Genomic DNA, 23,025 nt, shown 5'->3' with positions numbered 1-23,025 from the left:
TCCTAGGATTCTTCCCATAAGAGTATTCCTAGAGCTAGATTATTCTAGTCCTGCAAAATGGTTAAAATGTACCTCTTCCCTTTGTCTTTTCTGCCATAACCTTTCATTTCCAAACCCAGTTTCTATAGAAGCCTCTGCCTAGGACTCCCATTCCCAGTCCAACCGAGTCCCCTAGTTAAGCTCTTATCTCTAGTTTAATTGTCTGAAGTATATGTACTGTGTAAATGTAATCACATCCAAAAGAGTTATATAACATTCTGAAAACTATGTTCTCTAGAATGCTGGTTTCCCTGAGATCACACATATATGGAGGGAGAATTTGGCTCCTGTAAGATACTATTCTGTCAGAGCCTCCCTTGCTTACTTCTGCCTTACCTTGTTTGGGTCATAATATTACTAAGGAAGGACACATATTTAGTTCAAGTTTGGATACATTAATCAAATGTGACATGTGTTTTCTGTATTTAGAATAATACTTTGTGGACATAAAAAATAACTTTTTAGATAAACTTTTATTGTGAAATATAAAATATTTGGAAATTATTAAAAAATTTGTTACAGTGATAATTCAATAGTCTTTACAAGAGAAAGCACCATATTAAAAATTACATTCATAAGAAACAATCTAAAATGCATATGCTTAAGTGACTTCATAGTAATTACATTAGCAAATGGTGAAACTCAGAAACTCTAAAACCACAGATCTAAATCAGGGGTCTTCTTAAACTCAGATGTTTTCAGGGCTAGGTAGGACACACAAAGTTGTAAAGTAGTCTGATATGAGGGGGTTCAGAGGACTGTGGGAAACTGGGGGATGCACACCCAATCTAAAGACTTTTTTAAAATTCAAAATAATTTGAAATATTATTTACACTGAATAAAAACAGTTGTGGGTGAAGTTGGCCTGTACTGACTGCCAGTTTACAGCACTGACTGAAATGAATTTCTAGCAGTTTATGTACCCAGTCCTCAAAATGGCAGACAGCACTTCTTTGAATATTTTGTGTGTGTGTGTGTGAAGCATTAGTCACTATTTTGAGGGAAGTGGATTAAAAAAACTTTAAGAAAAGGTATTTTGTACTTTTATTTAATTGATTTAGGAAGTTCCTTGGATATCTTCTTAAAACATATGGTTAAAGATGAAATTTTAAAAATACCTTTTTTCACTTTTTGGGAAAAATTCATTATGTCTAAGAATTGAAATGAAATCTCTTGTACCAATAGAAAGTCATATCACAGTATATTATTGCTTAGTAAGACATACTTATCTGAAAAGTATTTGTTTTACTAAAGACATTATTCAGAAAGTGTTCAATCATATCACCTCACTATTTATCTAAGAAAATACTTGTAATTCAATTGACAATATGTTTTACTTTATCTTTAAAGAGTATTGTATTGAAGAACTTTAGTAGATTTTATACTTTCAGTTCAAAGTAAAGGTTCTAGTCTGAATATGCAAAATTGCTAGAGCTCAAATGGCTGTGACCATGTTGGTTTGTTAAACCAAAGCAGTTTTACAGAATTTACAATTTTGTATATCATCAATAACTTCACATTAATAATTTTAAACAGTTTTTAAAAATTAAGGTGATGGAGGCATTAGAGTAACAAATAGAAATCTTTAAAAAGGTTACACAAAGGCACATTACAATTCAAGTATCATCACTAGACTAGGAATATATTTTAAAACAAACCATAGATAATACAGATTTCAAACAAATAAAACTTAAATACATTAATTCCAAACCTTAAAACAATACCCAAAGATATTTTCTACTTTTTAAAAACATTTTAGATCTCCCTTGAGAAGTTTAATATAAAAGAAAGCACCAAATCTAGCCATATAAATTTCCATTTAAAAAAGTTAATAGTTAGTATATTGTTTCTGTAAGACAACACTTATATGGGACAAATCAATTTCATATGTGGCCACTCATTCATGAAATTAAAAAGTCAAAGCAGTTAAGTACTTGACATAAAGTTAGATGTTTAGCAAACCCAGAGTAGGTATGCCAGAAAATGTTAAGACATAGTGTCTATCAATTAATACAAAACGTCTTTCATGATTTCTTCTTCATGAAATGAAACTTGCTACATAGGAGAAATAGGTCTGGCATTTATTTCTAACCTAATATTTGGCAAAGTTTTATGGTATAGCAAACTCTATACACTTATCTGCATTCTCACGTTCATTTTAATTATTAACAGCATGTAAGTGTGAAGCAATTGGGATTTTTTAGAACTCAAAGTTAACACTCATTTTACATGTAAGTATTTCCATGGCAGAAAATTAAAATTGAAAATAAGATTATAAATTCATAATGGATCCAAAAAAGAAATAAACATGTTTCTCAAGTCAATAGTAGAAATACTATGTAAGGATATACAATACAGGCAGATGTATTACAAACTTATTGATATAGCAGTTCTTTAAAAAGCAATGGATTATCTATGAATAAATTTATTTTAAATTAATAAATTATTCATAATTAAAAATTATGTTTTCATAAATATTAAAAGACTAGATTGAGTAAATGGGATTCCCACAAAACAATAACAAAATACTTCAACATTATTCCATCCAAATATTGGTTAAAATTATTCAAATCTGTTTAAAGACTCTAGATGACTGATCTGTAACACTGAATTCCAGAGAAAATTGATAGCAGATACACAGTGTTCTTTTTGTTCTTCGCATCATGAAAGGATCAAAATCCTTTAGTAAGAAACATGATAGTCATACTGCTTATATACAATGATTCAATTAGTTAGCATATTTATGGAGGAAGCGTTCAAATGCATCATAGATAGCTCGTCTAAAATTAAATATGAAAGAAAAACTGTAAGTAAAAAACAAAAAAGGGGGGCAGACAGTACTTTTAAGTTATTTCCAAAATTTCCTGTGGCTTGCAACCTGACCTCCTCTCAAAATAGCTGTGAAAGAGGCAGGCAACTAGGGTGGGGGTTTTAGATCCATGTAACTTCACCACTATTGGAAAACCTCAAATGTACTTCCAACTGATGATGGACATTTACATTTTGGTAAACACATAAAGAGATTTTGTTCTGAAGACAGATAAGACTACAATAGTTAAATGCAGGTGAGAGGGAAAGAGCCTTGAGATCTGTTTCCTGGGCGATTGCTTCCCCAGTTAGTCCTGGGTACTTGCTTAGGTAGAATGAATCTGAATTCTTTTACTGCTTGATGCAGTCTGGGCTTATGTACATGGTAAGAGGAGGAAAGGCATACATGTGCCTTTTTAATCATTTGGATATGATTCACTTGTATTATTAATCAGTTCTAATTAACACAAACCAGAGCAAATAAAGGGGTGGTTTGTTTTTGTTTTACCTATCACTAGTGAATGAAGAGATAAAATTTTAAAAAATTATACTATTTCAATGTTATCTAAACTGTTAGGTTTTGAAGAGACTGGCAGGGAGTAGGCGAGGCCAAATAACTTAGTAGTGCCTCCATCTGAGCAAGTTATTTAATCTTTTTTGTTCCCTGTATTTCTGTGTAAAGGGGATAATAACACATGAAGCAATTGCTCTAGCACCTGGCACAGGGTAATAGCTAATATTTATCTCTTCCTCAAATGATGTCTTCAAATTAGCACTTTTGAGATTTTATCTCTTTAAAAAATTTTTAACCTTAGCTTATTTTTTATTTTGTTATTGAAGTATAGTTCATATACAATATTATATTGGTTTCAAATACACAACAGTGATTCAAGTTATCTACATTATAAATGCTCACCTCAAGTACTGTAGTTACTGTCAACACAGATGTTACAGAATTATTGACTATAGTCACTATGCTGTATTTTCATACCTGTGACTAATTTATATTATGATTGAGATTTTGTGCCTCTTTATTACCTTCACCCACCCACCCACCCACCCCAACCCCTCCCCAGCTGATTTTGATGATATCTATTCTTCCTAATGCCTCTTAGCCACACTCCCATTAGGATACATAGAAGAGTGAAAGAAATTTGATACCTATTTACTAAAGCAAGAATGTGGGTGCTCTGCATTCCCATATAGAACAGAACTTTAGATTATTCTCGAGCAACCCTAAGTTACATTTAAATCACAATTTTTGTTTGTTTTAATTTTGCTGTCCCAGAGGTAGGTAGTCTGCTCACTCACTAAAAGGCACTCAAATGCTGAACGAATATTTTTTAAAAGATCATATTCTAAAAAGGTTTACTGTAATGCATCAAGACATTACAGTCTTGAAGAATTAGTCTAACCTTAAAAAGGTGACATCTATAAGTTGAACTAAGTAACACTATATAAAGAATTCTTTCTTAGATTTAAAACAGCTGAAATGTGTCAAACATATAGCCCACACAATTCTATTATACAGCTATGCAGCTGGCACTTTTGAAACACTAATTGTGCACAGTGCACTAATCTAAGCACTTGATGTGAATTTATTTAATCATAAATGATAAATATATTCCAATGACACTTTGTACTATTAAATTTTAATAGAGCAGAAATAATGCGGGATATCAAAAAAACTAGAGTTACAGCCTAAAAGTCTTTATCAGTGCTAACAAATACTGGAATTGCATAGGTTATCAACATTAAAACCAATATTTTAAAACCAAAATTTCACTTCTCATTTAACTCTCAATATTCATTTGCTATGGAAAAACACTGCTAGACTATTTTACAGATGCTCAGGCCATTCTGAGAGAACAGAGTGGAGTGAAAAACTCAGGATGAACTAAATTTAAAGCAAGTTTTTCAAACTCTGGTGTTTCTCCCCACACCCTGAAACACCTGGCCATATATTTTAAGAGAGTAAACCACACAATAAAGCATGCCTATCTTATGCTACTTCCCTAATTCTCTAGAAGAAAAAGAGCATAAGAGGACGAGATAGGAAAGAGTACCACAATGTAAGAACTAAGGGAGGCAGGGAGGAAATAAGAGGATAAACCATACAATAAAAATACCCAATCTTTTATATCTATCAAGGCCAAAAAAATCCAAAAAACAAACAATAAGTAAACAGACACCTGTTGAGACCAATCATCTTACCTGAAGAGTCCTTGTTTAAAAAGATAAGCACTAATATGACCTCCTTCTAAATAACGGATTTCACAACCAGGCCAAATTTCTTGTAGACTTCGAACTCCAGTTCGTGGAATATAGGCATCTTCTTTGGCTTGAACTACTATAATGAGGCTTGGGTCAACTGGAACTAGGTAGAGGATTTAAACAAATGCAACATATATACTTTAAAAAGTCCTAAGACTTTTTATAAATATTGCAGTATTAGAAAAGAAAATATGCCTTACAATTTATTAAGTGAAACATTTGTCAAACTAAAATTCTTTCTGGTTATGTAAAAATCAATTATAATATATCAAAATATCATAATATTTATCTCCAATACAATGGGATGAATATTCCAAAAAAAATACAAAATCCACTGTTTTTAATGAACTAATTAATTAATAAGAAGGTTTTAGACTTTCATGGATAAAATATGATACATTTAAATCACCAGCTTATCTTGGAAAACACATTGTAGAGTCAACAATAAATATACCCGTGAAAATATGAAATTATCTTGTAAAGCATCCTTAAAATACCTCACAACTACTTACACATCAGGAAATATTCTCAATTTCATATAAAAATTATTACCTGAGAAATTTGCTACATGAGTACATTCATCCATGACTCCTTTCATAAAGATTAAAGATTCTTTCTGAAGATTGTTTCTTCTTTGTTCTTTTCTGAGTAGGTGGTATGATTGAGGATTGCAATTTGTATAACTACTTCTGTTTGTTGATAGTGTTTGATTGAAGCAATCCATCTTAGAGGTATCTTGCAACAAGAGTCCTGATGTGGCACTGATAGATGTTTTACTAGATTCCTGGCACTCACTAGGTTTTTGGGACATGACTTGGTCTGTCATGTCTAAATTTAAAGTTCTAGAAACCAGATTGAGGTTAGTTAGCTTGTCTGCACTGATAGGGAAGTGTTTCATGAACTCTTGTCCCATTTTGAAAGAATCTGTCTAAATATGTGAAAGAAAACAACATTTAATAGGGTTTTATTTAACAATTTTGTAAAACAAAACCACAAATGTCCATTAATGGATTATTATTCAGTCTTACCGGGAGTAAAATTCTGACACATGCTACAACATGGATGAACTTTAACACATTATGCTAAATGAATAAGCTAGACACAAAAGGACAAATATTGTATGACTGCAATTTTATGAGCAGGGCAGTCAAATTCAGAGACAGAAAGTAGAATGGCAATTGCCAGGAGCTGGGAGGAGGAGGAGGGAGTGGAAAGTTATTGTAATGGGTACAGAGTTTCAGTTTAGGAATGTGAAAAAGTTCTAGAAATGGATGGTGGTGATGGGAGGTGATGGCTGCAAAACAATGTGAATGTATTTAATATCACTGAACTATACACTTAAACATGGTTGAAATGGTAAATTTTATGTTGTGTGTATTTTACCACAATTAAAATAAAAAGAGAAAAGATATGTCAAATTTTAACTGAAGACTAAGATAAATGACATACTTCACTGCTCAATATTTCCTTTTAAACAGTAATGGGTATCATTTAGTCTGTATATTTTTATTGCCAAAATTTTTAAATCTATGATCTGCCTTAACCTTAGAACTTCCATAAGTCTTATGAGTGTATCCTGGCAATAATACAACAGCTATGCCAAAATCCCTTTACCAGGTTGAACTAAGAAGAATTAAAAATTATCATGGAAAAACATTGCCTATTTAAATCTGAAAAGTATATACTAAGTTTAAGGACTCGTAAATACAACATAATTTAAGTAAAAATACACAGTCAAAAGAAAAAAAAATGACAGCCTGGGAAAACATATTTGCAACCTACATGGCAAAGAGCTAATTGTTTTAATTTATTAAGAGCTAGATGTGAATACAGAACCCAAAACCACAACAGGAAAAAATGAACAGAAGGTAACAGAAAAGGAAATACAATCACTCCTAAATTTTAAATGCATTCAGTTTTACTTACAATTAAATAAAAACTCTAGCAATTTTCACTATCAGGCTCGCAAAAAAAAAAAAAAGAAAAAAACAAAACCTGGAAATTTGATAACACAGGAAATATGTGAATTTATGGGGAAACAAACACATATTTCTGCTGATAGTGAAACTGACACAACTAGAATTAGACAAAACCTAACCACATTACAAATGCATTATACCCTTCCACTTGGCACCAACATTTCTAGGAATTTTCACTTGTGACATGATTTGAATACAAAGTTACCCACTGCAGCACTGTTTGTGATGAGAAACAACAATGCCCTCAACAGGATACTAGTTAATAAATCACGGTACAACCATCCATATATAGACTATTGTGCAGCAGTAAAAATGAAAAAGGAAACATTTGTGTATAGTCCATAAAAGAAGCTGCAAGAATAGAAACAATTTGTGTTTCTATTGATTTGAAAACTTCCTTAAGATATTAAAAATAATATAATGGGTTATTTGTTGAGATAGAATGTAGGCAAACTGGGAACGGGAAGGAATCATTTCATTATATATCTTTTTATACTTTTTGATGCTTGAACTATATGACCATACAATTTATTTTAAAAATGGAAGAATGAAAAATTGGTTGAAGGCAAGGGGGAGAAACAAAACAAAACCAACAACGTGGTTAACAGAACAAATCATTAAAGTCATCCAGATCACAGAAATATAAAAGGGAAAGGAAATTTAGTAACAAGAGGAATGTAAGATCAAAGTATCCTAGAATTATGTAGAGTGATACACCAAGAAATTTAACTTCTTTTAATTGGGAAAACATGGTTTTTAAAACAAAAAAAGAAAGAAGCCCTCTTGACATTTCTTGGTATATTCATTACTGAATATTCATTAGCTCTAACTGAGACAGAGGAGACTCATATACAACCAACAAGAATCAGAGGCAGAAAAGCACTGCTGGGTAAGAATATGATGACATTTCAAATGACCAAAATTTATGAACCTCCCTTTTAAAAAATGAATGTTATAAGGAATAAAGTCAAGATATTGTAACAGCTTGGTAGGGTGATAGCTGGAACCTAGAATTATGTATATAAATGTTCTACCACTGTGTTGTATACTTGAAACTAATGTAATGTAATACTGTGCGTCAACTACCCTTCAATAAAAAATAATTATTTAAAAAAAAAAATGAATGTTAGATTTTCTTATAAGCTCTCAAACACAGGTATCTTTTTTGATTATAGGTATTATGGAACCCAAGGAAGTAACTAGCAAGTAGAGCTATTTTCAAATAAAGTTGCTAGGCAAGTAATTAACTACTCTTTGAGGCTATGCAAGATTGATCTACTTTATAAGAGTGAGGTTTACAGTGATAGAATTTTAAAAAGAAAGTCCTCATTGATAGTAGGATGATTATATTCTGAGATTTCTTAAGACTCTCAGTAACTTTCAAACTGAATATGCAAAGTTTTTTAATTCATGCAAAGAAAATAAACTTCATTAAAGGAATTGGTCACCTCAGGAGACTAATAGGGAACCAATTCATTATCTTGACACTGTTAAATTAAGGGAAAGAATCAAGCACTTACCCTGTGTTTCCTGTATGAACTGAACCACTAGGTAACCGAATAGTAGATGAGTAGTGCCTTTTTATAAAAGTATTCAAAGTAATAAATGAAAAATAAGTGATAGAATATCATCACTTTGTAACCTTCAACTAATAGAAATAGGCGTAAAGCATCAATTGAAACTTCCATCACAAAAGAGACAATCAAACATTATATGCATCCTACACTCTTACCAAAGAAATAAAAACTCAGCTTAATCAAGTCTCTAGACCTAGTTGCCAAGTGCAGGCAATACAGTGCATGGAGGGTGGTGCTAAACTGTGCCAAGAGAATGCGATCAGAAAACCCAGACTGTGAGAAACTCTATAGGCAAAGAGGCCAAGTTCTTCAACAGATAAATTGTTAAGGGGAAGAAAGGGATGGAAGGGAACTTACAGAGTAAAAGACACATCAATTTACAGAAGTGTAGTGTCTAGAGATGTACCTTAGAAGAAAAAAATTATTTTAAAGACAGTAATTAGTAATTACAATAAAAACCAAGATAATGATTAATAGTGGGGGATGCTTTTTGATAAGGACATATGGAACTGGTTTCTGGGTTGGGTAGTCAGTTCTGAGCTGGTTTATTCTTGACCTATTACAAATGTGTTTGCCATTTAATAAATTAGTAAGCCATACATTTGCTTTGCATGGTTTTCTGTATCTGTATTTAAAATGAATAATCTTAAAAAGCAAAAAATTAGCACCGCTTTTAAAATTACTTGTGATTCTAAAAAACTTGAATCATTAAACACAATCAACTTTCCCCCAATGTTATGCAGATATTCAAAATACTTACTCCACAATATTCAAGCATGTGAATAATTTCTTCTTCATAAACTGTTTGTGTATAATACTGCTTTTCCAGCTCCCTCCAATTAATTGACTTGCTCAGTACACCCTAAAATAACAAATTAAGATAAAATCATACCATAAAGCATTTTCTCCAATAATTTTATTTTTATCACTAAGCAGAAAAGAGTTATCAGCAGGCTTGAGATTTCTTATCTTTAGAAAGGCCTGCTTATAAGGTCAGCCCTTGACTAGAGTCTGGGAACTTAACTAGTAAACAGTTCTTCATCCCTATATGAAACTTTCTAAATGATAAACTGGGTCACTGTGCCTAAACTGCTTGTACAAACAATGTAGGTTCTGCTGACCACCTTCTTTCTGTCTGGAATTTTGTTACATACTAGGCAGAAGGGGTGCCTTAGTGACTGACCTCTGATAAAAACCTAGACTCCTAGGCTCAAACAAGCTTCACTGATTGATAAGACTTTGCACATATTGTCGCAACTCATTGCTGGAGGAATTAAACACATTCTGTGGGACTCCATCGGAAGCCTGTGCCTGCTTTCCTCTGGACTTTGCCTTGTGTGCCCTTTCCCTTTGCTGATTTTGTGTTGTATCCTTTTTGCTGTAAAAGGTATTATGACTATATCCTGAGTCCTATGATTCCTTCTAGTGAATTACCAAACCTGGGGGTGGTTTCGGGAACCCCTCAAACAATTACCTTAATTATATATAGCTATCTAAATATTAATTGTAATTAAATTACCGTAGTGAAGACCCCAGATGCTGTGGACCAAGACAGACAAGGAATCAATGGCATAGGCTTAGGCCAGTTGGATACTGCTAAGGAAGCCATCTGTAATATGTTAACAGTCAGTTAGAGAGCTTCTGTTTAAATTTTCTATTTATTAAAATACAAAATGTTTAATAGTAAGAAGTCCTTTGCATACTAGCTGGTGAAGTAAGACATGAATACAAAATCTCTAAACATTGTGAGAACATCTAGCAACTTCTTCAAACTCCCCAAATCATAAATTCAACAACTACATATAACCCCTTAGAAAGCAGTAAAGTATATTAGAAATTTTTAAGTAACTTCAAGACCCTTGAGAGAGAGCTACTCTCTCCTGGGTAAGTCTAGAGCAAACATGATGAGACACAGGCTGAGCGGGGGGCTAAGCACACTCATTGCCAAAGCAGCTCAGGTATAGCAAAATCACAACTATAAAACCTCAGACCTTTGAGGCTGACTGAAAGTGACAAAAATTTGGTGCCAAGAATATAAACTGCAAAGCAGATTATATAACTGATTGAAAATAATGTGTGTATTTAGAGAAAAGAAAATTATTTTTAGCTAGAGGAATCAGAGAAGGTTCATGCAATAGTTGACTGTTCTAGGGGAAATGAAAGATAGGGCCTAGTTTTCCATATAAAGAAGACAATGTAATCAAAGGCAAGGTGAGAAAGCAATAGGTCTGGAAAAGGAACAGCCAATATACTTGTTTGGCTGATCAATATGGTACATTTGGCATAATTATATATTTATATAATAGATATATGTTTCTCTAAAATTTTTATTTTAAATATATATTGTATGTTTTTATAAGTTCTGAGTGACTAAATATATCCAGGTACTGAACCAGAACATATTACTAGTGCTCATTGAAGCTACTGCTTCATGCAGAAACAGACCACTAAACAAGTAATCACAGTATGGTGAAATTAGTAGCAGTAAGAAATGGAGTATAGCCTGTGGTAAGGCTGGAAGTCAGGAATAGCTTCTCATAGGAAGTAAGCTCTAAACTGGAACCAGAAGACAAGCTGTTATTTGGCTAGATGAGAGGAAATGAGGGGGCAACAGAGGGACTGTAGCACGTGGCTTATGTAGAACCTAGTGCAACAGTGAGCTGTTAGCAGGTTTTAAGCACGGGAGACCCGAGATCAGATTTAGGAATATCACTCTAGTTATGTTGTGCAGAAAAACTATTAAGAAAAAGAGTAATGAGAGAAAAGACTAGAAACAGAGAAACCAATTAAGAGTGTATTTGTGGTACACTCTAGAAGAAATAGGTGAAATAGTTTAGTGGTACTGGGATAGAAAAAAAGAGATAAAAGTATTTTCCAAATTAACTGTCTTTACCAATTTAACAGCAAAATAAGGCATTTTTATTTGGGAATCAAAAAGTTAACTTTCATGATCAACTTCTAATAAAATATGAAATCCAATATGTGAACTATACCTACAGAGCAAGTAGTACGATCAATGTCCACATAAATCACACACAAAAAATTACATGATTGGAATGAAAGTTTAGAATTAGCATTTTTGCTTACATCAAAACGAAAGTTAATTCTATATCTATAATGAATTTATAAAAAAATTATAGATTCTCTAAACCTTATAAACATAAGCACAATTAAATATCAGTTGAAATGAAAAGGCTTACGTGTCCTCCCATGGATATTCCAGTCATTCCTAGAGGCCCATAGCCCTCCCTCTCTAGCCAGTGCAAGAGGGCTGCAGATTCTAAAACAAGAGCTCCTCCCATCACAAACAGGTCAGATACATTTTTCAAGCTGGACCTTCTAGCCTCACAAAAATAAAAGAGAAAATTATTTGTTTTATATGTATATATACATTTTTTATTATTGTATCATTAATATACAATTACATGAGTAACATTATGGTTACTAGATTCCTCCATTATCAAGTCTCCACCACATACCCAATTACAGTCATTGTCATTCAGCGAAGAAAGGTGCTACAGAATCACTACTTGTCTTCTCTGTGTTACACTGCCTTCCCTTTGCCCACCACCCACCTACATTATGTATGCTAATGGTAATGAACCTTTTTCCCCTTATCCCTCCCTTCCCACCCATCCTCCCCAGTCCCTTTCCCTTTGGAAACTGTTAGTCCATTCTTGGGTTCTGTGAGTCTGCTGCTGTTTTGTTCCTTGTTTTTGCTTTGTTCTTATACTCCATAGATGAGTGAAATCATCTGATACTTCTCTTTCTCTGCCTGGCATATTTCAATGAGCATAATACCCTCTAGCTCCATCTTTGTTGTTACAAATGGTAGGATTTGTTTTCTTCTTATGGCTGAATAATATTCCATTGTGTATATGCACCACATCTCCTTTACCCATTCATCTACTGATGGACATTTAGGTTGCTTCCATTTCTTGGCTACTGTAAATAGTGCTGCAATAAACATAGGGGTGCATATGTCAAACTGGGCTCCTGTATTCTTAGGGTACATTCCTAGGAGTGGAATTGCTGGGTCAAATGGTATTTCTATTTGTGGTTTTTAAAGGAACCTCCATATTGCTTTCCACAATGGTTGAACTAATTCACATTCCCACCAGCAGTATAGGAGGGTTACCCTTTCTCCACATCCTCGCCAACATATGCTGCTGTTTGTCTTTTGGGTGGTCACTGTCCTGACAGGTGTGAGGTGATATCTCATTGTGGTTTTAATTTGCATTTCCCTGATGATTAGTGATGTGGAGCATCTTTTCATGTGTCTGTTAACCATCTGAATTTCTTCTTTGGAGAAATGTCTGTTCAGATTCTCTGCACATTTTTTAACAGGGTTATTTGCTTTTTGGGTGTAGAGGTGTGTGAGCTCTTTGTATATTTTGGATGCCAACCCCTTATGACATGTATCATTTATGAATATATTCTCCTATACTGTAGGATACCTTTTTGTTCTGATGGTGTATTTTGTTGTACAGAAGCTTTTTAGTTTGATATACTCCCACTTGTTCATTTTTGCATTTGTTTCCCTTGCCCAGGGAGATATGTTCACAAAGAAGTTGCTCATGTTTATATTCAAGACAGTTTTGCTTATGTTTTCTTCTAAGAGTTTTATGGTTTCATGAATTACATTCAGGTCTTTGAACCATTTTGAGTTTACTTTTGTGCACATAGACAGTAATCCAGTTTCATTCTCCTACATGTAGCTGTCCAGTTTTGCCAACAACAGCTGTTGAAGAGGCTGTCATTTCCCCATTGTATATCCATGGCTTCTTTATCATATATTAATTGACCAAATATGATTGGGTTTATATCAGGGCCCTCTAGTCTGTTCCATTGGTCTCTGGGTCTGTTCTTGTGCCAGTACCAAATTGTCTTGATTACTGTGACTTTGTAGTAGAGCTTAAAATTGGGGAACATAATCCCTCCAGCTTTATTCTTCCTTCTCAGAAATGCTTTGGCTATTAGAGGTCTTTTGTGGTTCCATATGAATTTTAGAACTATTTGTTCCAGTTGAAAAATGCTGTAGGTATTTTGATAGGGATTGCATTGATGTGTAGATTGCTTTAGGTAGGATGGCCATTTTGACAATATTAATTCTTCTTAGCCAAGAGCATGGGATGAATTTCCATTTATTAGGGTCCTCTTTAATTTCTCTTAAGAGTGTCTTGTATTTTTCACAGTATAGGTCTTTCACTTCCTTGGTTAGGTTTATTCCTAAGTATTTTATTCTTTTAGATGCGATTGGGAATGGAATTGTTTTCCTCATTTCTCTTTCTGCTAGTTCATCATTAGTGTATAGCAATGCAACAGGTTTCTGTGTATTAAATTTTACATCCTGCAGGCATAGGATTAAAGATGGCAGTGTGAGAGGTGAGACTGAGGCTTCCTCCTAAAACTGCATGTAATATAAAAATATGATTAATACAACTAATCCTGAAAGAGCACCAGGAAGGAGGACTGTCCCTGGCTGCATACACCTGGAGAAAAGAGCAGACCTCATGGAACAGGGTAACGTACCAAAGCTGTGGCCCGTGGGACCCAAGCCCTTCCCCCACCCCAGCTCATGGCTGGAGGAAGAGAAATGGAGCAGGGAGGGAGTGGAGGCCTGGGACTGCTGAATACGTAACTCCAGAGATCTGCTCTGGGAGCACAAACCTACATTTCTTGGTGCTTTCATGATACTCTTGTGATTGGGGGATTGGAAAGCTAGGACAGGCAGAATTCCTGGAGAGACTGAGATTCCGGCCGCTTGTGGAAAGCAGGGATCCATATCTGGCTGCTCTTGGACAAAGGAAAGGTGGGCGGTCTGACAGACTTCCTAACAAGGAAGCCCTTAGCAGGAGGGCTGCTAAAGGGGCAAGGATTGCACAGAGCTTATGGCTCAGGAGAAATGACAGGTAGACAAAATTGTCCGGGTGCACTCTGCCCAGCAGGTTGGGAGCTTTCACGATTTCCAGGAGCTGCACCTCCCTGGCTGGCTACACAGCTCCAGGGACCCCATCCATGATAGACAGCCTACTTGCGCTTTCTCCCGGCCAGCAGCACCTGCCTTGCAAACCGTCAAACCCCACCCTGGCATTAGGCAAGCCAGAGGGAAGACCTGTCTATAGCAACTGCAAAGGCAAGGCATAGAGGCTAATGCCTGTGTCCTCAGCCCCCTGGTTCAGACAGTGGAGACAGGCAGAGTGGCCAGCAAGCAGGAAACAGCTCTTTCCTCCCCCCAGGCACCAATACCACACCCCTGCGACTCGAACATTGCTTCAGGGGCTGAACAGCTCCAGAGAGTGGAGCTTTTGGACACTAGAGGGCGCCATATACAAATATGAAATGCCAAAGGAACCTGGTCCAGAGTAAAATTACTACAACTCTGGAGAAAGATGACATGGATCTCATGACTCTTCCTGAAAAGGAGTTCAAAATAAAAATATTTAACATGCTCATGGAGGTACGGAAAGATATTCAAGAACTCAGGAATGAATTCTGGTCTGAGAGCCAATTGTAGAAGAGCACAATGGAGGGAATTAAAAGTAGACTGGATACAGTGGAGGAGACGATAAATGAAATAGAAACTAGAGAAGAGGAATACAAAGAACCTGAGGCATAGAGGCAAAAAAGGATCAGTAAGAATGAAAGAATGCTGAGAGGACTGTGTGACCAAACCAAATGGAACAATATTTGCATTATAGGGGTACAAGAAGAAGAAGAGAGAGAAAGGGATAGAAAGTATCTTTGAGGAGGTAATTGCTAAAAACATCCCCAGTCTAAGAAAGGAGACAGTCTCTCAGGCCATGGAGATCCACAGATCTCCCAACACAAGGGACCCAAAGAAGACAACACCAAGACATATAGTAATTAAAATGGCAAAGATCAAGGACAAGGACAGACTGTTAAAAGCAGCCAGAGAGAGAAATAAGATCAAAAGCAGAGGAAAGCCCATAAAGCAAACATCAGACATCTCAGCAGAAACCTTAAAGGCCAGACGGGAGTGGCATGATGTGTTTAATGCAATGAAGCAGAAGGGCCTGGAACCAAGATTACTTTATCCATCAAGATTATCATTTAAATTTGAAGGAGGGATTAAACAATTTCCAGATAAGCAAAAGCTGAGAGAATTTACCTCCCACAAACCATCTCTACAGTCTATTTTGGAGGGACTGCTGTAGATAGATGGATGTGTTCCTAAGGTCTAATAGCTGACACCACAAATAATGAAACAACAGTAAAGAAAGTAGAACAGCTAATTACTAAGCAAATGCAAAATTAAATTAACAATTCCCAAAGTCAGTCAAGGAATAGACAAAGAGTAAAGAATATGATACTTAATATATAAAGAATGGAGAAGGAAGAAAAAGGAGGAGAAACAGAAAAGAACCTTTAGACTATGTTTGTAACAGCATACTAAGTGAATTAAGTTAGACTCTTAGATAGTAAGGAAATTAATCTTGAACCTTTGGTAACCACAAATCTAAAGCCTGCAATGGCAATAAATACATACCTATCAATAATCACCCTAAATGTAAATGGACTGAATGCAACAATCAAAAGACACAAAGTAATAGAATGGATAAAAAACAAGACCCATCTATACGCTGCCTACAAGAGACTCACTTTAAACCCAGACATGCACAGACTAAAAGTGAAGGGAGGGTGTATGGCCCCGGAAGATGACTGGTTAGCCAGAGACGGGTGATTCCTCAAGGGAGGAACAACCTAAGACAGGCACAGTCGCAGGGGGGCCATCAGGTGAGAAATTGGGGATCAACAGAGGTGAGGCTTAGAACCTCACCCCCTCCTGTTTTGAGAGAAATCTTCTGCATCCATGGATGTTTTGTTGCCCTTGTCTAGCTTGGACTAATACTTAGTCTATAGGCACACACCTGATCATCTGCATTTGCTTTCTTACAGCACTAAACTATGTTTTCTACCTTTATCTTGCATCTACCTACCACTTCAGCATTTTATTAAAAATAATAATAATAATAATAATAAGGGAGAAATGTGGGATTCACATATGAATCAAGTATAAAATCAAACGAATATTCGTATTTGACCTGATTGTTTATAGTTCATAATGCGTGATCAAAACCAAAAGTTTCTGTGATGACTGCCCTTGTACTGTTCACCATGTAAGAACTTATTCACTATGTAAGAATTTGTTCACCATGTAAGAACTTGTTTGTTATGCTTCAGAAGATCAGAGACTGATGAGAATTAGGCTTGGGGTGGATTAATGATTGTGCATTGAGTCCCCTATACAGAATTTTATTGTTGTTAACAACCATTTGATCAATAAATATGAGAGATGCCCTCTCAAAAAAAAAAAAAAAAGGTGAAGGGATGGAAAAAGATATTTCATGCAACTAATAGGGAGAAAAAAGCAGGAGTTGCAGTACCTATATCAGACAAAATAGACTTAAAAACAAAGAAAGTGACAAGAGACAAAGAAGGACATTACATAATGATAAAGTGATCAATCCAACAAGAAGATATAACCATTATAAATATATATGCTCCCAACACAGGAGCACCTATATATGTGAAACAAATACTAATTGAATTAAAAGGGGAAATAGAATGCAATGCATTCATTCTAGGAGACTTCAAAACTCCACTCACTCTGAAGGACAGATCAACCAGACAGAAAATAAGTAAGGAGACAGAGTCACTGAACAAAACATTAGAACAGATGGACCTAACAGACATCTATAGAACTCTACACTCAAAAGCAGCAGAATACACACTCTTCTCAAGTGCACATGAAACATTTTCAAAAATAGATCATATACTAGGCCACAAAAAGAGCCTCAGTATATTAAAAAAGACTGAAATTATACCAACCAGTTTCTCAGACCACAAAGGTATGAAACTAGAAATAAATTATGCAAAGAGAATGAAAAATCCCACAAACACATGGAGGCTTCACAACATACTCCTAAATAACCAATGGATCAATGACCAAATAAAAACAGAGATCGAGCAATATATGGAGAAAAATGACAACAATAAGTCAACACCACAAAATCCGTGGAACCCAGCGAAGAGGAAAGTATATTGCAATACAGGCCTACATCAGGAAAGAAGAACAATCCCATATAAGCAGTCTAAAATCACAATTAATGAAACTAGAAAAAGAAGAACAAATGAGGCCCAAAGTCAGTAGAAGGAGGGACATAATAAAGATTAGAGCAGAAATAAATAAAATTGAGAAGAATAAAACAATAGAAAGAATCAATGAAAGCAAGAGCTGGTTCTTCAAGAAAATAAACGAAATAGATATACTTCAAGAAAAAAGAGTCTAAACACAGTAACAGAATCAGAAATGAGGAAGGAAAAATCACTACGGACACCACAGAAATAGAAAGAATTATTAGAGAATACTATGACAAATTATATGCTAACAAACCTAGAAGAAATGGAGAACTTTCTAGAAAAAACCTTCCCAGGCTGACCAAGGAAGAAACAGAAAATCTGAACAGACCAATTACCAGCAACGAAACTGAACTGGTAATCAAAAAACTACCTAAGAACAGAACTCCTGAACCAGATGGCTTTACTGCTGAATTTCATCAAACATTTAGTGAAAACCTAATACCTATCCTCCTTAAAGTTTTCTAAAAAATAGAAGAGGAGGGAATACTCCCAAACTCACTCTATGAAGCCAACAGTTCCCTAATATCCAAACCAGGCAAAGACCCCACCAAAAAAGAAAATTACAGACCAATATCCCTGATGAACGTGGATGCAAAAATACTCAACAAAATATTAGCAAACCGAATTCAAAAATACATCAAAAGGATCATACACCATGACCAAGTGGGATTCATCCCAGGGATGCAAGGATGGTACAACATTGAAAATCCATCAACATCATCCACCACATAAACAAAAAGAAAGACAAAAACCACATGATCATCTCCATAGATGCTGAAAAAGCATTCAACAAAATTCAACATCCATTCATGATAAAAACTCTCAGCAAAATGGGTATAGAGGGCAAGTACCTCAACATAATAAAGGCCATATATGATAAGCCCACAGCCAACATTATATTGAACAGCGAGAAGCTGAAAGCTTTTCCACTGAGATTGGGAACAAGACAGGGATGCCCACTCTCCCCACTGTTATTCAACATAATACTGGAGGTCCTAGCCATGGCAATCAGACAAAACAAAGAAATACAAGGAATCCAGATTGGTAAAGAAGAAGTTAAACTGTCACTGTTTGTAGATGACATTATATTGTACATAAAATACCCTAAAGGATGCACTCCAAAACTACTAGAACTGATAATTGGAATAGAGCCAAGTTGCAGGATACAAAATTAACACACAGAAATCTGTGGCTTTCCTATACACTAACAATGAACTAATAGAAAGAGAGATCAGAAAAACAATTCCATTCACAATTGCATCAAAAAGAAAAAAATACCTAGGGATAAACCTAACCAAGGAAGTGAAAGACCTATAGCCTGAAAACTATAAGACACTCTTAAGAGAAATTAAAGAGGACACTAGCAAATGGAAACTCATCCCATGCTCTTGGCTAGGAAGAATTAATATCGTCAAAATGGCCATCCTGCACAAAGCAATATATATAGATTTGATGCAACTCCTATCAAATTACCAACAACATTCTTCAACGAACTGGAACAAACAGTTCAAAAATTCATATGGAAACACCAAAGACCACAAATAGCCAAAGCAATCCTGAGAAGGAAGAATCAAGTGGGGAGGATCTCGCTTCCCAACTTCAAGCTCTAGTACAAAGCACAGTAATCAAGACAATTTGGTACTGGCACAAGAACAGAGCCACAGACCAGTGGAACAGAATAGAAACTCCAGACATTAACCCAAACATATATGGTCAATTAATATATGATAAAGGAGCCATGGACATACAGTGGGGAAATGACAGTCTCTTCAACAGATGGTGCTGGCAAAACTGGACAGCTACATGTAAGAGAATGAAACTGGATCACTGTCTAACCCCATATACAAAAGTAAATTCGAAATGGATCACAGACCTGAATGTAAGTCATGAAACCATAAAACTCCTAGAAAAAAACAGGCAAAAATCTCTTGGACATAAACCTGAGCGACTTCTTCATGAACATATCTCCCCGGGCAAGGGAAACAAAAGCAAAAATGAACAAGTGGGACTATATCAAAGTAAAAAGCTTCTGTACAGCAAAGGACACCATCAATAGAACAAAAATGTACCCTAAAGTGTGGTAGAATATATTCATAAATGACAGATCCGATAAAGGGTTGACATCCAAAATATATAAAGAGCTCATGCACCTCAACAAACAAAAAGCAAATAATCCAATTAAAAAATGGGCAGAGGAGCTGAACAGCAGTTCTCCAAAGAAGAAATTCAGATGGCCAACAGACACATGAAAAGATGCTCCACATCGCTAGTCATCAGAGAAATGCAAATTAAAACCACAATGAGATATCACCTCACACCAGTAAGGATCGCCACCATCCAAAAGACAAACAACAAATGTTGGCGACGATGTGGAGAAAGGGGAACCCTCCTACACTGCTGGTGGGAATGTAAATTAGTTCAACATTGTGGAAAGCAGTATGGAGGTTCTCAAAAAGCTCAAAATAGACATACCATTTGACCCAGAAATTCCACTTCTAGGAATTTACCCTAAGAATGCAGCACTCCAGTTTGAAAAAGACAGATGCAACCCTATGTGTATCGCAGCACTATTTACAATAGCCAAGAAATGGAAGCAACCTAAGTGTCCATCAGTAGATGAATGGATAAAGAAGATGTGGTACATATACACAATGGAATATTATTCAGCCTTAAGAAGAAAACAAATCCTACCATTTGCAACAACATGGATGGAGCTAGAGGGTATTATGCTCAGTGAAATAAGCCAGTCAGAGAAAGACAAGTATCAAATGATTTCACTCATATGTGGAGTATAAGAACAAAGAAAAACTGAAGGAACAAAACAGCAGCAGAATCACAGAACCCAAGGAGTAACAGTTACGAAAGGGAAAGGGACTGGGGAGGATGGGTGGGAAGGGAGGGATAAGGGTGGGGAAAAAAAAGGGGGCATTACAATTAGCATGTATAATATAGGGGGCGCATGGAGAAGGCTGTGCAGCATAGTGAAGACGTAGTGATTTTACAGCATCTTAGTATGCTGATGGACAGTGACTATAATGGGGTGTTTGGAGGGCCTTGGTGAAGGGGGGAGCCTAGTAAACATAATGTTCCTCATGTAAATGCAGATTAATGATAAAAATAAAAAACAAAAAAGTTATTCATTATATGCCTATGTAGAATAATTACATGCAAAGAAGCAGGTGCCACAAGAATAACAAGTTGTGAAAAACAGAATTCTGGCTACCTAAAAGCTTATATCCACTGTCCTACATACCATATCCTCTCAGAGCTCTGAGTCTATAAGGCAGGGTTTCTCTCTATGGAAACTCTGCTATCCTTTGTCAAAATATATCATACTCATGCTTCATCATAAAAGTATAGTCCAAGTGTCATTATATTTGTTTCTTATCTCCATTCCACTTTTCTATTTATGATCACACAATTCTCCTGATTTATTTTGGCTTGTTAGGGAAGACTGAATTATGAAGTCCACCTTAGTTTGCTCTTTTATTTGGAAGTTACTGATATGAGGTACTGTGATAGGGGTTATTTATCACAAACCCAGTTTTAAATTGTTAACCACTTTTAATGAAAATAGGCTTTAGATGGCTTTGAGAGTGTATGTATGTATGTGTTGCTTATAGTTATTTAAATTAAAAGCCACTTTTTACTTACAATGAATTATTTGAGAAAAATCAAATACAATGGAGCATTATTAAATTTCTTGGGCACATAATACATGATGGGGTATTTTATAATCCTCACAACAATTCTGCATGGAAGAAATTACATAGTATTACTACTTTATAAATGAGGTAACTGATACTCAGGCCACAGTCATACGATTAATAAATGGTAAGTTACACTTCCAACTTAACTCTGTATGACTCCAATGTCTGAGTCCTATTAAACTCATGCTGTCTCTCACTACAACTCAGTAAACACTTTTCCATTTTTAACCACCTATAGACACAGTAAAAATGACACACTTGGTTCTGAATTTTGAGTTTGGTTCTAGAGTAAGAATTCTTGAACTACTTACCTTGAACTTAAATTTTTCACATGGTTTCACAAAGTTTATTCTGAACTATCCTTCATAAGACAGGTTTGCCTCCACCCTACCCCCTTGCATCTATACCATGTCTTTATGTCATGACCACATAGAATATGTGAGTCTAAATCTACCTCTCCAGCACTTTTGAACTCCCAGCTTAACCTCTCCACTTGTATATCTGACATCACAAATTTTACATGTCTAAGTCAGAACTTTTGATTTCCTACCCACAATATCCAATTTATCAACATGTCTTATCATTTCAACTTCTAAATTGTATCTCAAATCCATTTGAACCATTTTCCATCTCCATTGACCCCAGCTTAAGTTGCTCTTTTTTCCTGCATTACTGCAGTAGCTTATTTCTGTTTGTCGGCTGCTATTCTTGCCTTACTAAGCTCAAGTAAGCCTTTAAAAATGTAAATCAGAACATTTCCTTGCTTAAATTCCTCCAGAGGTTTCCCACTGCACTTAAAGTAAAATTGAAAGCATGGTGGCTCTTGTAATTTGGCCCTTGCCTGCCTTTCTGACCTCATCTTGTACTACACTCCCTTATGCTCACAGTGGGCTTCTCATTACTCTACCTTCTCTGAGGCCAGTCTCTCAGGTTCTCTGAGCTCTTCACCTGCGTGGATCCATCTCATTATATCATGTCCTCATATTTAATACCACTCTAACACTGCACATACCCCCTATTATTATTTTCTTTTGACAATGCTAAATATCTGAAATTATCTTATTTGTTTGTTTTGTCTATACTAGAATATAAGCTTTATGAAAGTATGGGCTTATTTTTTTTTTGTCCTTGTCTTTTTTCCTTGTTTTTTTGTTCTTGACTTTCCAAATAACTGAATGAACCAAAACCAAACATGATATATATAGATTATGGAATTGCAGAAAAACTGCTTTCAAAGTTCATCATTTTAAATGATTTTTTTAAACACCATAAAATTCACCCATTTAAAGTGTACAACTCAGAAAAAGGAAGTTTAGATTACCAATACTATGCATGGCAAGAACAGAGTAGTTTAATCTCACAAAGTAAGTGTATTTTTAAAAGGAAAATACTTTAGCATTTCTTCAGTTACAGTTTTACAAATAAAAGGTATCTTTAATCAGCCTATTAAAATTTCTCATTTACCTATTAGAC

At 35.3% G+C, this 23,025-nt stretch overlaps 1 protein-coding gene across 2 annotated transcripts in view; it reads right to left on the bottom strand.

Annotated features, from left to right (window-relative positions):
- Positions 1 to 493: 493 nt before the first annotated feature.
- ABHD18 (abhydrolase domain containing 18) overlaps positions 494 to 23,025 on the bottom strand; it is a 76,323-nt gene continuing 53,791 nt past the window's right edge. For both annotated transcript variants that reach the window (XM_036922947.2, XM_036922949.2), the window contains 6 exons: positions 11,878 to 12,016; positions 10,197 to 10,286; positions 9,438 to 9,539; positions 5,674 to 6,049; positions 5,062 to 5,224; positions 494 to 2,819 (listed from right to left, as the gene is read on the bottom strand). In XM_036922947.2, coding sequence (XP_036778842.2) covers positions 2,768 to 2,819; positions 5,062 to 5,224; positions 5,674 to 6,049; positions 9,438 to 9,539; positions 10,197 to 10,286; positions 11,878 to 12,016 — 922 coding nt within the window. In that variant the 3' untranslated portion in view covers positions 494 to 2,767. The remainder of the gene's footprint in view (positions 2,820 to 5,061; positions 5,225 to 5,673; positions 6,050 to 9,437; positions 9,540 to 10,196; positions 10,287 to 11,877; positions 12,017 to 23,025) is intronic.

The sequence above is a fragment of the Manis pentadactyla genome, chromosome 5 (assembly GCF_030020395.1).
Source record: "Manis pentadactyla isolate mManPen7 chromosome 5, mManPen7.hap1, whole genome shotgun sequence".
In the NCBI taxonomy this organism is placed as follows: domain Eukaryota; kingdom Metazoa; phylum Chordata; class Mammalia; order Pholidota; family Manidae; genus Manis; species Manis pentadactyla.
The sequence above is the reverse complement of the archived record's forward strand: the minus strand, read 5'-3'. Positions and strand labels throughout refer to the sequence as shown.